The sequence below is a fragment of the Hemicordylus capensis genome, chromosome 1 (assembly GCF_027244095.1).
Source record: "Hemicordylus capensis ecotype Gifberg chromosome 1, rHemCap1.1.pri, whole genome shotgun sequence".
Taxonomy (NCBI): Eukaryota; Metazoa; Chordata; class Lepidosauria; order Squamata; family Cordylidae; genus Hemicordylus; species Hemicordylus capensis.
The window spans coordinates 33,910,659-33,922,255 of record NC_069657.1 but is presented as its reverse complement, the minus strand read 5'-3'; the positions used below and the strand labels follow the sequence as shown (position 1 = coordinate 33,922,255).

General features: G+C 45.7%; 1 protein-coding gene across 1 annotated transcript in view; it reads right to left on the bottom strand.

The window, feature by feature from the left end:
* Positions 1–410: 410 nt before the first annotated feature.
* Positions 411–11,597, bottom strand: part of LOC128332615 (legumain-like) — a 40,795-nt gene continuing 29,608 nt past the window's right edge. Inside the window, exons 10-14 of the mRNA XM_053267115.1 lie at positions 8,775–8,864; positions 5,786–5,986; positions 2,847–3,017; positions 2,139–2,206; positions 411–1,303 (exon numbers count right to left, since the gene is read on the bottom strand). Of these exons, the coding sequence (XP_053123090.1) occupies positions 1,264–1,303; positions 2,139–2,206; positions 2,847–3,017; positions 5,786–5,986; positions 8,775–8,864 (570 nt within the window). The 3' untranslated portion in view covers positions 411–1,263. The remainder of the gene's footprint in view (positions 1,304–2,138; positions 2,207–2,846; positions 3,018–5,785; positions 5,987–8,774; positions 8,865–11,597) is intronic.

Genomic DNA, 11,597 nt, shown 5'->3' with positions numbered 1-11,597 from the left:
TCAAGTTTCTTCAGAGCCCAAGAAATCAAGGAAGAAGACAGAAATCCAGGCAGAAAGCTTGTGACTACTTCTTCCTGTAAGACGTCTTTTGCTCCGACAGAAGTTGATACAGCAGAAGTATATGTGAGAGTTGCAAAAATTCTGGGACTGGACGGATTAACCTGGATTAAGGCTACAATCCTATGCAATCTTACTTGGGAATAAGACTTATGGAATGAAGTAGGACTTGCTTCCAAGTAAATGTGCTTGTGCTTAGACTGAATGTCAGAGAAGTGGGTTTTCTGGAAAGATTTCCCATGCAAGTTTCCCCTTCATTTGCCATGTTATTTGACTATTTAGACAGTAACACGTGGGGACGGGGACACACACACACACTTTCCTATTCCAAGACAGCAGAGAAAAGCATTAGCTTAAAATGAACCATAAACTCATCAACTTTATTTTTAATCACAGGTTACTCCAAATACTGTATAATCTCCCACCGAGTTGTGCAAACAGACAAATTACATAAGAATCAGAAATATCATAGCAGTAGACAATCTTTCAAAGTGGGTGGGCGAAATAACCTCGCTGTCACAGTGGACTTTGCCCTTTTGATTATTTTCTAACAAAACCCGATCAATTTAAAGCGCAAAAATTAACTCATTTGCAAAGTTTAAAAAACACAAAGAACTATGGCATTTTATTCCAAAACCAGTGTAAAACTTTTAGTCATGTATCCTTCTCCAAAACATTACTGTACTTTCCAATTATTAAAAAAACAAAAACAAAACACAACCACCCAAGACAGAAACAGTATTCACTACAGGCCATTTGTGAGTTCCCTGGGTATTTCTCAGAAGGCTACCACCAAAAACCTGAGTGAGAGATTAAAACCAAAAGCAGTTCAGTTTCAACTGAGCACTTTGGAAACACAGCCTTCTTTCTGTAAAATATTTATCACCACTGGGAAATGGCGGGGGTGGGGGGGGGAGAAGATTGCAGACAGAACACACTGCAACTGTGAAGATTCTGACAAAATAGTTAATTTCAGGAGAAATTAAGAAGCAGCTTTTGGAATGCAGCAAAAACTTGGGAGAGGTATCATGATGCCGTTTCATTCACTAAAGTGCAGAACCTGGTCCAAGCTGTCCAAGAGACCTTCCACCAGGAGTTTGATAGTGGATGCTCTTAACCGGGCTCTCTTGGCTTTATATGCATTCCAGGCTTGATTTATTCCCATTAAATTGCTTTTTTGCAGGATTAATTGGCTGCATGTTTTTGTTAATATCCAAGGCACACTTCATCCATAGCCAGTTGTATTCTGCAAGACAAAATGGTAAATGCAAGATGAATGTGCTAAGATGGATGTGCTTTCATGGCACCGATATATTCAGTAAGGCTCTCCACACAAGCAGTGTGGAGAGCCTGAATGGGGTGTGCAGGGAGCGCGGGCTTGACCCGCTCTCCCGGCACACAAGCCCTCCCTGGGTGGCTGAATCGGCCGCCCAGACGATTACTGGCTCTGTCACAGAGCCAGTTGGGGCGGCAGGGTTCAGGGGCCTCCTGGCCCCCGGGAGTCCCAGAATGACCTGCTCAAGTGCACAGGGCATTCTGGGGAGCCGCTCGGTTGGGGGGCTACTTGTGAGTTGCTGTGGCATGGAGCCGTGCTGCGGCAACACACGAGCCGTTAACCCACTTTTCAAGCGCTCCTGAGCCTGAAACCCAGGCTAAGCGGGGGGCCACCCAAGAGGGTTTTCTGTCACCAGGAGCTGCGCAGCTCCCTGCGGTTCTCATGCACAGCGAGAACCAGGCTGGGCTCCCTTAGCTGGGTTCCCACTGTGCGTGAGAATAGCCTCAGTGTCATTATGATAGATTTAGTGCAGTGTGAGTGAATATTTCGGAGATCAGTTCTGCTAAAGAAAGATAGGGATGGGCTATATAGCTCAGTGGCAGACCGCCCACTTTGCATACAGAATTCTTCAGGCTCAATCCTCGGCATCTGCAGGAAACCCCAATTTCCCAAAATGCTAAAGGGAGCCATTGCCAGTCAACCCAGCCAATCCTGAGCTAGACAGAGTCCGATTCTTCATAAAACCCTGCTAACGTTACACTTCTGTTTTGAAAACACAAGAACAAAAAACACCTTTTGGACATACCTGTCAACGGGGTATCCCATTTCACAGACATTAACCAAGGCATACAACTGCCTCATGGCATATTCATACTGAAAGGAAACAAGAGGAGAACGGTTATCTTGATTTCCATCCCATACTGCTAGGTAGGAGGGATTTCCTGGAAGCTGAACGAATGCGCACACAGCACTCCACCCCCAACCCCCAGTACACACATTCTACTGCATGTCTTCAGTATCCCTACACATGTATGGTTTGTATGTGTCCCAGCACCTCTCTGGGCTACACGTGACCTGTCATGCACAAGTGTAGGCACAGGTTTGGGACATGCAACAGAACAGACATATGGGGTGGTAGGTGTGCAGAGCTTGCCACTGAAATGCTGCCCCCACAAAAAAAATTGTATCCATTCATTGTGTGGAGACCTCAGGGGAATGTCAGCCCAGGACTTCAAAAAGGTGAATGTTTTCCTATTAGAATTATAGCAAGATGGATGTGCTTTCATGGCACCAATATATTCAGTAAGGCACTCCACACAAGATCCAATCATACAATAATACAATTGGAAAAAAGGACATACAGAATATATAGTGGTAAATTATTAAGTCATATAAACAAGGTGATAATGATGGGTCATGCGAGACAGAAATGCTAACAAACCATAAAATCTCCTGAACGACAATCGATCAAAAATAGCCTACAATAAGTTGTAGCTGGTTCTTGGAGGCTTACCAGAGGAGTGTGCCAATTGAAGCAATGGCTTTTGAAGTGATTCACTGCCGACTCATAGCAGTCATAACTCCCGAGGTCCATCTTGTCTGACAAGATTTGCTTGGTGAGCTCTTCAGAGGCAGTTAAAGTGAATATGATCTTGCGCATAGATGCCTCGATTAGCTCTTTGGCCTGTACAGTCACACACATACAAATACACACACACGGAAAATTCAGTCATTAGTAAAATTATGACTCTCCATTGGGCTCTGAAGTCCTCAACATCAGCAGTCCTCAACATCAGCAGTTATCAGTTCCTATTGGGGGGCGGGGGAGAATAAGATCCTTGGCCGACATACATTTATTTCTCTATCATATTTACATACTGCCTGATATATACATTTCTAGGCAGTGTACACAATCCAAATTACAATATAAAAATAAAAACAGAACACTTTCACAGGATAAAGACAATTAAACATAATTCACAGAGTGAAACAATTAGAATTAAAGAGTTTAAAATTAATTTTAATTAAAAAGCCTGAGAAAACAAGAGGTGTATCTTAAGGATCTTTTAAAAAGCAATCAGTGATGGAAAAGCTCTTATTTTGACAGGGAGTGCATTCCAAAGCCCTGGGGCAGCCAGAGAGAAGACCTGGCCCCAAGTCACCACCAGATAAGCAGGTGGCAACTGTAACTGGACCTCCCCAGATGATCTTAAAAGGCGGCAGGAGGCGGTCTCTAAAATACCCTTGACCTAAGCCATTGAGGGCTTTATAGGTAATCACCAGCACTTTGTATTTCACTCAGAAGCTTAGCAACAGCCAGTGCAATTGTTTCAGAATCGGTGTTATATGGCCCCTCTGAGTTGTCCCAGAGACCCTCCCACAATCAGTACCTCCATCTTAATGGATTCAGCTTCAATCTGTTATCCCTCATCAACCCCATTAGCAGGCATTTAGGGAAGTTATGCCATTTCCTGATGGCTGATAGGGAGAAATAGATCTGGGTGTCATCAGCATATTAACAACACCCTGCACCAAAGCTCCTGAGGATCTCTCCCAGCAGTTTATTGTACCTAATAGGGAGATCATCCATCAGGCCAACCAAGGCAGTCGCAACCCTGCTTGAAGCCAGTTTGAAATGAGTCTAGATATTGGAACTCTTCTCACGGTCGATGAGAAGAGCTCCAGGGAGAGCAGATTTCACTTACCTGCTCCACAGACGATCAGCCTCCCTCCCAACCCAGATCGCTGACCCAGATGACTGGCTGCGCTCCCAGCAGTTCTGGGGGTCAAGGTGCTGGGACGCACCACTGTGCATTGCCCTGCCCCCGGAGCTCTGATAATGCACTGTGCAAATGCGCAATGTATTATGGGAATCCCCCCTCCCTTCCGCGCGCTCCCTACAGTGCCACACGACCAAAAAAATGTGCTCGCTCATTTAAGAGGATGGCTACTTAGGAGGGTTTGCCACCCTGTAGCCACTGGGATCAGGCCCAATCCTGGCGGTTCACATGTGTGTGCAAAACCAGGCTGGGCTCCCTTAGCGCAGTTTTGCACATGCGTGTGAATAGCCTCCATAACTTTCCTCCAGGACTGCAGGATGCTGAGAGGCCACCACCCTCTCAATCATTTTGCCAAACCATGGGAGATTAGAGCAAGGCCTATAGTTGTGTAACTCTGAGTTGCCCAATGTAGTTTTCCCCCCAAGTATGGTCTAATAACCCTCCCTACGAGAATCCAATTTCACTCAAATACTAGAGATTTTGATACATAACAAGACCGTGACACAGAGCAAGGATGTGCCAGTGCAGTGAGAAAGCAGCCTAACAGAACTTCCCAACTGCCTGCACCAATGCAGTGGGGAAGTGGCACTATATGACACCCTCCCCTTTCCTAAGAAGCCCTCTGTGCCAACAAGTATATGTCTCCGAGGGCTATGCAACCTCCAGGGATATATTTTTGTGTTGCAAAGAGGGCTTCCTGGGGAAGGGGAGGCCATCAAAGATTGCCACTTCCCCATTACTGTTATTTGGAAAATTCTGTTAGGTTGCTCCTCTCACTGCACTGAGAAATCTTTGTGTCAACTCTTCTAAGCAAGAAATTTCACTGGATGGAAAGTCTGAATGGGTGCCTAAAGCCAGGATCTGCCTCTTGCCCTTTCAGTCAATTCTTAAGACATCCCATGGTTACAGATTATTTTGTCCTACACGACTCCTGCCTCTGGGTCAGCAACTATGAGACCAAGTGCAGCCCCAGGAAGTGGGATTTTGGACAGGGACCTCCACTTTCTCATCACCAGAGTCTAAAATGGAACGTGAGTCAAGCTGGAATATGGCTGCCTTCGTTCATGTGCTCAGGAGCTGCTTCAACATGGCACTGTCTCATGCTGAAAGGGTCGTGTGCATGTGAACAATATGTCTGAGAGGGTGGAGCTGATAACACTGGCCTTTCTCATGGAGTTACACACCCTCCCCACTGCTGGGCATGCAAGTGAAGGGCACTACTGCCAACCCCCCCAAAATGTTTACCATCTAAGTGCAGAAGGTGGACTCTACCTCTTCTGAGGTTGCCTTGATAGGATTAGATATATGTGCAAATTTTCATATTGCAAGGATCACTTGGATTGTTCAATGGAAGGAGTGTTCCACTGCTGCCTGAAAGAGCTCTTAAAGTCTTTTTGCAGCAACTTTGAAGCTACACCATCAAGGCGGCCTTGGAAATCACACAGTAGCCCTTGTGGTCCCTTGCCTTGTTGGAGCACAACCCCTCATGTTGGCCAATATTAACTCTGCAGATCACTGCTGCATGGACAGTTCAGTGATGTATAATGTTTGTTCTACCAGAAGTGACCACTACAGAGGGAAGATAATGTGGAATGGTACCCAAGTGCAGTTAGCTCCTCCTCAAAATGTATATGACACATTCATTAATATACATGCAGATCTCCATTCTTGCCTCTAGAAGTCTCTTCATCTTTTCTACAATTGCCTTGGCCTCAAAGATATCGTTGGTGGCCATCAGTTTGCGCTTCAGGATTGCCAGGGGCACATCGGGACTGGGTGTGAGGTCCAACTCACTGACTGGTGGCAAGGAAATGGGGGTGCTGTCAGCTTTGGCTGTGCCCTGGAACTGCACCACTTTCATATGAGAAATGGTCTGTAAAGAAAAACGAAAAGCCCCTCCACTTAAACACTTGAGACAGAAACATATTCAACAGTCATGCTCTTTTTCAAAGCTTTATTTGCTCAAAGATGATGGGACTGAAAAGCTGCTGCTTCTCCCCTTCCTCCAAATCCTTGCATCAAATTTATTTTATTTGAAAAAAGTTTGTCCTGTCTTTCCACTCAGGGGACAACATCCTAACTGAGGCTGCCTGTAGGCTTCAGGAAGAAGTGCCTGTGCAGACAAAAGCTTCTGCTAACTCATCTGCAGTGACTGTGCAGGGGCGGGGGGCGTAGCTCAGTAGCAGAGCATCTGATTTGCATGCAGAAGGTCCCAAGTTCAATCCCTGGCATCTCCAGGTTGGTCCAAAACCTTGGAGAGCCGCTTCCAGTCAGTGCAAACAAAACTGAGACAGATGGACCAGGGGTCCTAGATTTGGTCTAGGACAGCTTCCTATGGCAGCTTCTCAATTTCACAGATTTCAGCTTTGCCTGCAAGTGCCCTGTGGCAACCCAACAAGGGACATATTTGTGTGTGGTGCAGGGGGAAGCACAGATCAGCAAAATCCCCTCCCCCTCATGCAAATACCGGTGCTGTGTCAGTCAGGAAGCCCTCCACAGCTTGGGCACTTCTTCCTGCAGTGTTCCGGCAGTATTAGTTCGGAGGTTGGCCAGACAGCCTGAAGAGGCTGATACAAAGATGTAATAAAGTAAGTTGTTTAAGGGCCTCTCAAGTGGGCAGATGTCAGCTGTCCAAAGGCGACAGGGTTGACTGGCCCAGGCAGAGAAATCCCGTGGGCTCATCCTCTCTTTTGCCTCCTCTCTGCCACAGGATGTGGTGATGGCCACTAGCTTGATGGCTTTAAAAGGGGGCTTAGACAAAGTCATGGATAACAGGTCTATCAATGGCTACTAGTCTGGTGGCTATAGGCCACCTCCAGCCTCAGGAGGAAAGATGCCATGAATACCAGTTGCAGGGGAGCAATAGTAGGAGAGAGGGCAAGCCCTCTCCCCCTGCCTGTGGGCTTCTTGGAAGCATCTGGTGGGCCACTGTGTGAAACAGGATGCTGGATAGATAGGCCTTGGGCCTGATCCAGCAGGGCTGTTCTTATGTTCTTAACTCATCCAAGGCCACTCAGTAAGCTTCCCGGTCAAGGATCTGAACCCGCCCTTCTCACAGCTGTATCCATCTACGGCCACTGCACTACACCTGGAGTGATACTACACACGTCCACAGAACACACCAACTGTATTTCCCAATATATTCTGTTTCTTAAGAAATAGACTTGTCTGCCAGAGCATAGATTTGGCAGGTTAGGGAATTGAAAAAGGCTCTACAAACAGAGCATATTGTAGAAGTGGGGTAGGGGAAGAGGAAACAGTCATGGCCCAGACAACAGACTCTAGGTACAGGACACAGTTATATTGCTGAAGCTAAGCAGAGCCAGCTGTAGCTCAGTAGCAGAGCACCTGAGTTGCACATCGACCATCAAAGCTTCAAGCCCTGGCATTTCCAGGTAGTGCTAACCAGGAGAGCTACTGCAAGTCAGTGTCAAGTAATACTGAGCTAGATAGACCAAAGGTCTAACTCTATAGAAGGCGACTTCCTATATGCCCATCTGACCTTGCAATATATTTGGAATAAGGATATATAGGGTTATCCACAAGTCACTCAAGTGAGCAAGGAATATGTGGTAAGTTAATATTGCTTATTATAAGTTATAGAACTTAATACCCAAGTTCTATATGTCTCATATAAAGGTCTTTATGTGAGAACTATAAAACAGGATTGTAGAAGAAGGGGCAAAGCAGGCTGCTGTACTGGAGAGAGTGTTGCACTTTGATCAGAGATAGTTCGGTTTAAATCCTTCCAGGAAGCTCACTGTGGAATTTTGGGCAATCATCATCTTTCCAGCCTAGCCTACTCACTAGGTTGTTATGAGGAAGACTATGCATGCCACCCAGAGTTTCCTGGAGGAAGAAATAAAGTTCTTGATCCAGGCCAACTTTTGAAGAATGCTTTAAGTTAGTTACAGCCTAGTTCAGTCCTATACTGGGAGGTGGAGCAGATGGAGAACAAGCAGGAGAAGAGGAAAGTAGGCTACATCGTTTGCTGCATGTGGAACTCAAGGGCTTTATTAGGGTTCCTGACCTGCTGCTTTTACTTTACTGCCTGCTCCTTGCATAATACACCCCTTAATTCTCTGGATTCTGCAAAGGGGTGGATAAAAACGCATCAAAGTGCAGATAAAAAGGAGGAGGTTTTTCATTAGGAAATATAGGATGTTAACTGGAAGGCTGTAAGCAGCATGCTTTTGGAAGTAGTCGGAAAAGCATGTGAAAGCATGCTTTTGGAAGTAGCCGGGAATTGCAGCCATGAAAATACAGAGCCCCAAGAAAGTGGTGCAGAAAGGGCGTTGGCTTCTGAGGTCTCTTCTCCTTATAAAGGTAAAGTGTGCCATCAAGTCGATTTCGACTCCTGGCGCCCACAGAGCCCTGTGGTTTTCTTTGGTAGAATACAGGAGGGGTTTACCATTGCCTCCTCCTGCGCAGTATGAGATGATGCCTTTCAGTATCTTCCTGTATTGCTGCTGCCCGATATAGGTGTTTCCCATAGTCTGGGAAACATACCAGCGGGGATTCAAACTGGCAGCCTCTGGCTTGATAAGTCATTTCTCCACTGCACCATTAGGTGACCTTCTCCTTATAGAGCCCCTTAAAGCAGACTAAACATTGGGCCAAAACAAGGCAACCTCAAAACCCATTTGAAGCTCAAGACTCACTTTGTTTCCATATTGCATGACATGGCTGGAGTTTGTGCGTTGCTTTACCAGCATAAACTGCTTGTGGAGAGTTTCTTTCTTCAGATCCTCCTGCAGACAAAAAGAAAAGAGGATGTTCATGTGATTAAACCAACATCTGACCCACAAGGGAAATACAGAAGTCATGATTTAGCTTCCTGCTGGGAAGGATGTGACAGTAAAAGATCATTGCTGACAGAGCACCTAATAGACAAATGACATGGCAAACCGGCTTCAAGTTAAAATGCTACTTCAGACAAATTGTCAAGGAAGATTAGCACAGGGCTGAACAATCAGTTAGGAAGATAGCAACAATTGTTTATTAAGAACACCCAAAAGCTAAAACAGGATAAAGTAGCCTTTATTAGGAACAACTAAAATATCAAAGTAGGCAGCAGACTTATCCAGAAGTATTCTTCATGATAGATGTTAAGCAAAACAAAAGAGAGTGTGAGGATGTGTTGGCGGGGGTGGGGGAGAGGAAATAAACTAGTTTGGCCAAGACAGAAGAACTCTTAAGGTCAGCTGGTTGTAAAGGACATGCTGACGCTACATAAGTAGAGACCTCTGATAACTACTGCAGACAACTTTACTTAAATTTGACCTGCAATTAACATATTCCCAAAATCAGGCACAGTCACTAGTACCCAAAGGGGGTATTTTTACCCCTGGGGGTACTTGATAGGTTCCCAGGGGGTACTGAAAGCCCTCTTGCTTCCCCACACTACAGCTGTGCTATTTGTTCCCATCTGATAATTGCCAGCTTGAAGTCAATGCTTCCTCAGCGATGTGGTCACTGCAGAAGGGGAGGGAAGAGAGTGAGCAGGAGTAGTCCTCCTCTATACCCGATTGGCTGGCTATGTGCTGAAGCTCAGCATACCCTTCCCCTCAGCCTGACAGGCTTCAGAAAATTAAGTCAACTTGTCTCATTGATTTCATCAGGACTGCTTATGAGTAACTTAATTTGAATGCGAGCCAGTGACTGGAGTAGCCAGTCCAATAAATGGGGCATTAAGGGGGACACTTGTTTTAAAAGGGTTGGCAACCTTTGGTATAGCAGAAGTTTCCAATTTTCATGGGCTGGGCTGCAAAGAGGGATATGAAAACTGTGCAGACTGTTTTAGGTAGTTGTGCAAGTACACTCTTGTGCAACACCAAAAGGGCTGCTTTTTGCATGAACAGAAGCGCCAATGGGTCAAAAATGCTGATGTTGTACGGCACGGCACAGGACGTCAGCCACTGATGCTAATCCAATGATAGATTATTTCCTGTGGGTGGGAGGGCTGGCCATTTCCAAAATAGCACAGTGGTGGGGTGAAACTATGCAAATGTTGCAAGCCTGCACAGAGACCTCCAGTAGGCACAAACAACACTATAACTTGGCATCCACGCACTGCTAGAGCCTTTGCATGTGTGCGCTTTGTGTGTTTTTAGTGGATATTTTAATGTTGTGCTGCGAGCCGCCCAGAAATCAATTTGTTATGGGGTGGCTAACAAATAAAGTTGATTATTATTATTCTGCGCAGGATCACAGCACATGAATCTAGCAAGCCGGAGAGGGAAGCTGTTCTTGCGGTAGCAAGCATGACATGTCCCCTTAGCTAAGCAGAGTCCACCCTGGTTGCATATGAATGGGAGACTAGAAGTGTGAGCACTGTGAGATATTCCCCTCAGGGGATTGGGCACTCTGGGAAGAGCAGAAGGTTTCAAGTTCCTTCCCTGGCTTCTCCAAGATAGGGTGGAGAGAGATTCCTGCCTGCAACCCTGGAGAAGCCGCTGCCAGTCTGTGAAGACAATACTGAGCTAGAAAGACCAATAGTCTGACTCAGTATATGGCAGCTTCCTATGTTCCTAAGCCAGCTCAGGCCTCAGTCACTGCTTGAAGGACCCAGAGGCAGCAGGAGCCAGTAAGTACAGGACAAACTGCTCAGAAATGGGAACAGAGGTATGCACCACTGCTGCATGCCTGCATGTTTCATGTGCCAAATGCGCTATTCTGTTTAAAATGGAAACACCTCCACTGCCCTGGGGCTTTGGAATATGCTCCCTGCTGAAATAAGAGCATCTCCTTCTCTGCTTATTTTCAGGAAGACCCTCAAGCCTCACTTGTTCTCGCAGGCTATTAATTAGAATGAATAGTACATAAGAACATAAGAACAGCCCTGCTGGATCAGGCCCACGGCCCATCTAGTCCAGCATCCTGTTTCACACAGTGGCCCACCAGATGTCGCTGGAAGCCACAGACAGGAGTTGAGGGCATGCCCTCTCTCCTGCTTATTACTCCCCTGCAACTGGTACTCAGAGGCACCCTGCCCTTGAGGCTGGAGGTGGCCCACAGCCCTCTGACTAGTAGCCATTGATAGACCTTTCCTCCATGAAGTCATCCAAACCCCTCTTAAAGCCATCCAGGTTGTTGGCTGTTACCACATCCTGTGGCAGAGAGTTCCACAAGTGGATCACACGTTGTGTGAAAAAGTACTTCCGTTTGTTGGTCCTAAAACAATAATTTGTTTTAATAATTGTTTTATGCAACTGTTTTTATTGTGTTTCTGTTTTATGCTACTCTTTTTATTGTTTTGTGTATTTTAATCTGTTGATTTTTAAATATTGTTTTACATTTTGGACACCCCCTAGAGATGTGCATATCAGGCAGTATAAAAATATGATAAATAAATAATTAAAAATAAAGAGCATACTGGGAACTTTGGCTACCGTTCTACAATTCAATGTGCCTCTTAGCACTGAACAAGTTGTCCACATGTGCACTAAAATCACAATTCAGCATGAAACAAAGCAGTAATGTTA